Source organism: Zea mays, chromosome 2 (assembly GCF_902167145.1).
Source record: "Zea mays cultivar B73 chromosome 2, Zm-B73-REFERENCE-NAM-5.0, whole genome shotgun sequence".
NCBI classification, from domain to species: domain Eukaryota; kingdom Viridiplantae; phylum Streptophyta; class Magnoliopsida; order Poales; family Poaceae; genus Zea; species Zea mays.
Genome location: NC_050097.1, coordinates 226,233,849 through 226,239,318, shown reverse-complemented (window position 1 = coordinate 226,239,318; position 5,470 = coordinate 226,233,849). Strand labels below are relative to the sequence as shown.

Genomic DNA, 5,470 nt, shown 5'->3' with positions numbered 1-5,470 from the left:
CGCTGATGTGGACGTGGGTTACATGCTTCTCTACTCTTAAAAGTCTTTCGCTCCGAATCTCGGGACGAGATTCTTTTAAGGGGGGAGGGCTGTAACACCCCAGGTGTTTATATTCCGCTCGACAACGAGTACGAATTTAAGCACGTGATATCAGTGAATAAGACGGATACTAAGGTCTAATTATTTTCGCCTATCGCGATTTTAATATCGCATCTGTTTCATTTGTCGCGAGCGCGACATCGTTTTTATTTTTATTTGTCCGGGCTCTTCCGAAATTTTCGTGTTGTTCGGAACATAGTCGTTCCGAAAATTGGTGCGTCCGGTGATTATTTAAAGTTCATCGCTCGCGCGAATACGAATTCGAAGGCTCGAACCACTTGGACGATTTTTATCCCGAACAAATTAATTTGAACTCAACGACTAAAATGTTCGAGGTAAAATAATTCGAATCGCGTGAAATCTTGCGCGAGGTTATGACCCAATTTATCCTCCAGCACGCTGTTTTGGCGAGCGTAAGAGTAATAATTGGGCGTCTTGGTTCCAGTGTGTTGTCTTCGGTAGAGTAATCGGGTGCTTGATTAGTGGATGAAATTATCAGGGTAGACGAGTTAAGCGTCGACTAAATACCGACGCCAAAATTCGTCTAATTCGGTCTATTTGCATCCTGTCCGAAGCAAAGCAAACCACTGTAATTATTACTGACAACAAGTAATTGGTGAATGATTTAGTTCGCTAAATCATTAGACTGAAAGGTGTAGCCGTATAACGTGTCAATCCCGTATACATCGCTAAGAAAATTAGGATCCAAAAACATGTACTAATGTGTTGTTGTTAAAGGAAAACAAATAATACGTATGGAATGGGCGAATGCAAATTATTCAAAATTATTATAGTATAAATTCTAATAGAGTTGTGTCTGTGCCTAGAAGATCAAAACTAGAATATTTGTGCGTTAAAAATCCAAATAGTAGAAGAGAAGAGATAATCTTTAGATATATAAAAAAAAAGAAGAAAAATTATATTTCCATTGCTACAAGTGCTCGGTTCTGGAAAACTTAATTTCCCTTCAACCATTCTTTACTACGTAATAATCTTCTCCGTGTTCTGCTCTTATCCCCCCACGTGTTCATCCTCATCTCCTGCTGCCGCTTAACTGGAGATCTTTCATCTCCTTGCCGCTTGCCGTTCTCAGATTTTTTTGCTGCCTTTCAGATTTGTTTTTCTGGCTAATGTATTATCCTATAGGATCCCACGGCTTCCAAATTTCAGAATTGTTTTTCTGGCCGATGTACTATCCGCTAGGATCTTTAGCGTTCACCGCTTATGGTCTTGTATTTATCCCGATACAAGTCTGTTCGGCAGCCATAGATTTTTTCACGCTTGCCTGCGCTCGCTCGTGGCTGTCGCTCCGCTCATCTATGGCGGCTGCCGTCGAGCTCCCTTGCGCGCTGGTCGCCTCTCCCTGCCCCAGTCCGTCTCCAAGCTCCAGCCACGCCCCTGGTTCTAGCCATGGCACTCCTTCAAGCTCGGTTCTTCTCTCTGCGCAGGATCCTCTCCCATGGCGAGCTGCTGGCGCTGTTCCCTGTGCGTCCGTCGCTCTGCCCTCTGCTCAGATTCCATCGGACCGCGCCCCTCTGCTCTGTTGCCGCGAGCAGCCGCGCCCAGCTCTACTCCTCTCTCCCTTGCCACGGAGCTCCTGTGTGCGCGCTGTTCCTGCTCGCCGAGCGGTTATTTGCCCTGCGCACCGTGCTCCCTGCTCTCTCTGTGCGGCTCCCCAAGTCCGGTGCCCAGCTGTGCTCGCGAGTTTCTCCTCCGCGCGTCCTGCTTGCTCTCTGCCTGTTTCCATGGCGTCCTGTTTTCTGCGCGCGTTTCTCGGCGCCCGACTTCCTCTGCTCGGACTGCGGCATCCCTGCTCGGAGCTCCCTGATGCCGAGCCCATCTCCCAGTCCATGGCCGCGCGCAGCTGCTTGTGCTTTGTGCGCGCGCCGTGCTTCTCTGCCGGTGCCCAATCCTCCCTGCTCGTGCTGTCGTCGAAGCTTTTGGATACGCGCGCCCAGCTGACCTTCCTGTGTCGCGCCCCGACTTTGCCCAACGCCCCGTTGAGCTCCTCTGTCGAGCGCCGTGGAGCCTGCGCGCTCGGTTCTGTCCAGTTCGCGTACTGCTCGCCTTTGCGTCGCGCGCGTAGGGTTCTGTTGTTCCTGCGCGTGCTGCCGCGAAGCTCCCTGTTCAGTTCGCCTTCGTCGCGTTTGTCGTCGAGTTGTTGAACCCGTCATCTCCGGCTCGATTCCCACCTCACCAGCTCGCTCCAGACTTCAATTGAAGGTCGTCGTCGATCCGTGCGTCATCAAGAAATTCCAAGAGTCAAGTGAAGACGGAGCCAGCAACGTGATATTCACTAAGTGCGCGACAAAAAGCTCGAGCCAGGATTTATCAGCATTCGTACGAGATTTGGGTCGCGTTTGATGCTGGTAAGCTGAATTTATTTGCTTAGTAATTTTAGTGCTTTGCCGTTAGGCGTTATCGGCATTTTATGCGAGGAATTTTAGTTGAGGAATGAAGTCAGTGCTATGCATTCATGTGCATTATGCAAATCATTTAGGTACGTTTATTGACCACGTGATGCGGAGAACCAAAGCTGAGTCGACGCCAAGATGACGTAACGGGTGGACTAATTCGCAAGATGATTGCCAAGTGGACGACTTCTAACAACACTAACCTAGTGTTATCCAGGCAAGCCCCGGTGCATGCAACCCCTTCCTTGTGTTTTTAAATAATTTTTACACACTTTAAGTCTAGTGAATGTGCATTAGGTTTATAGGAGTTGCTTGGAAACCCTTTGATGCATTGCCTACCTTGATATCCATACCTATATAGATACTTCTGGTGAAGTATCAAAATTATGATTTACAAAAAAATGCTTAGCCCTGCTTATAGGCAGATAGAGTTTGTCCTTTGCACTTATGCCTAGCTCAGGTTGATCCTGAGGAAGGATGACCTCTACCTGCACGGATATTTTTATTGGGAGCATGGTGGGATCTTACTGTAAAGTTCCCTATAATGCTCTTTTCATCCTAAGGAATACAAACAATCCTAAGGGTGGAAGTACTTAAATCGGGACTTGGGCTAGGAACAGGTGATGCTCCGCCCGGGTCAATTAAGGATTGGATGCGTATGTAGGCCTGATAGATCAAGGACTATCTTAACTGGCCACATGCCCTGGAAATGGGACAGGGTAAGCTTGAACCCGGCTATTCCATACGTGAAAAGACAACCGCGCACTGGGCGTGGGAGATGGTGGGAGTAGCGTGTGCCCTCCTGGCTAGAGGCTGGATGGAGGAGTACTGTGCTCCCGGGTAGCGCGGACCGGTTCACGTTGTGGAGGATCTGTGGGAACGGTTGACATATGCAAGGGTTAAGTGCTACATATGTCGTGTGGTTAGAGATCCTCAGCTGAGTAAATCGATTCGGATCGCCGTTATATCCCCGGAGAGTGGAGACTTGATCACTGACCTGCAACCTAAGTCAGGATGTGAACACTATGGATAAAATGATGTTGTATAGATGAGATGATGAAATTAGACTAGATGCAAACAGAGTCTATTAAATATTTAATCTGGCGTTAAAATGTTGAAAGTAAGGACTCACTTTAGTAAGCTATTTCTGCAAAAGTATCTAAGTTGAATCTTGCTAAAGCCTCTCCTTGATTCCTATTTATCCAGCATACCCTTGAGAGTCTTTTCCTTAGTCGGGTAAGACTTGCTGAGTAATTCCATACTCAGGGTTTTATTCCCTGTTGTTTTTCAGGTTCTAACTTTGTGCTGCTTTTGATGGTGTTAAGTGCCGGTGGGCTCGGCCTTCTTATATAAGTATAACCTGTCTTTATCTTCTTACTGAGGATGGTCATTTGAGCTAGCATATATTTCAAACTTATACTTTTGTAATCACTCCGATAAAATAATATAAAATTTTTGTAACTTGTAAAATTTGGTAATAAGATTTCCGCTGCAAAAATATTGGTGTGTGTGATTTGTGTTACTTAATCTCGCGGTTCTGGTTGTAAGTGGTTTATCCGGTGTCCTTGGGGCAATCGGACGGATCCTGTTAAGTTATCTAGTGCACATGCATGGCCGTCTGAGGTCTTTGAGACAAGGACAGGTGCATGTGGGCCCGATAACTTGGAGGTTCTGCCACAGGGCCCGCATGCCAGTGAGACAACATTGAGGTTGGTGCCTAAAGCCAAGCACGGTGGTGGTGCTATCACGCGGGGTCTACCTGTCGGTTGCTGGCACGCGCGGGCAGGAGGTGGGCTGGCTGAGGGATCTAAGTGGGCTGCATGGTGCATTGGGGAAGTGGGTCCAAGGGGTTGTGGCCAAGGGGCATGTAAAGCTTCTCCTTTTCTTTTCTTTTTTCGTTTTATTTCTATTTTCCTTATTCAAACTTAACTCAAATTCATACTTAGTTTTAAGTTTCAAACTCGCATTGAATGCAACTGACAAAAACTCAGCAAGAGATACAATTTTTTTTAAATTTTTCTTATTACTTATTTAATTGAATGCCTATAAATGTAATATAAATGAAGGGAATATTCACTCGATTAAATAGGAAATCCTTCTATTGTTTATTTTTCTAAGCTTCAAAATTATATTCTAAAATTTTAAAATCTCAAATTTAGGTTTGGGACATCAAAATCCAATATCACTTTTATTTGTATATTTATTTAGAAGGATATGCTTTGATAAAGATTCATATTCTAGAATAAATGCTAAATATTATTTCTTGAATAACGAAGGAACTTCCTAACAACTTAAAGACATACTTTAGGGTTCACAAATTCTACACCCTTAAAGCGAATCTTGACCTCGAGATTAGTACGGAGATAAGAGACTCTAATTTTGCTGTTCATTTTCTTCTTGAGAGACTTCTTCATTTTCTCCAAGCATATCTTCTAGGTCTTCTGGTTCTTCGGGGTCTGCCTCTACTTCTATATGGTTGACTTGGCCGCACGAGAAGTTTTTTTGCCCTTGATTGACTGATAAGGGATGGCTTTTACCTCCTGAGGCTTGGCACTGCTTCGTCAGAGCTAGAGTAGTGTAGGCAACCTTGTTAGCGCAGTTGTTGGCATAATGTCTGACTTGACCATATTTAAAGCATGCCCTATATGTTGAAGTGTTATGAGCAACTGGTCCCACTGGAATGCCTGCTTGATGAGGACCTGATCTATGATATTCTGAAGGTTAGGCTTGTTGAGTTGGGCTTTGAGATGACTGTTCCCTGGGACTACCACGACTTGGGGTGCCTTGTGGTGGAGCATAATGGGGATGGGTACTGCTTCCTGTCTGTCCCTGATTAGTAGCCTTCCTCTTCATCTCTCCTAGCTCTACACGTGTAACACCCCGGGGTCCACAAACACCCCGGAATGCTACTAAACAACACTTCTGACATCTATATATAAAATTTCGGCAGCATCCCC

At 45.6% G+C, this 5,470-nt stretch overlaps 1 protein-coding gene across 1 annotated transcript; it reads left to right on the top strand.

Moving 5' to 3' along the window:
• The first annotated feature begins 1,233 nt into the window (after positions 1-1,233).
• On the top strand, positions 1,234-5,170 carry LOC118476430 (uncharacterized). The gene is made up of 2 exons (XM_035965530.1): positions 1,234-2,468; positions 2,600-5,170. Exon 1 carries the CDS (start codon positions 1,287-1,289, stop codon positions 2,262-2,264), a length of 978 nt encoding a protein of 325 aa, XP_035821423.1. The 5' UTR covers positions 1,234-1,286; the 3' UTR covers positions 2,265-2,468; positions 2,600-5,170.
• The last annotated feature ends 300 nt before the right edge of the window (positions 5,171-5,470 follow it).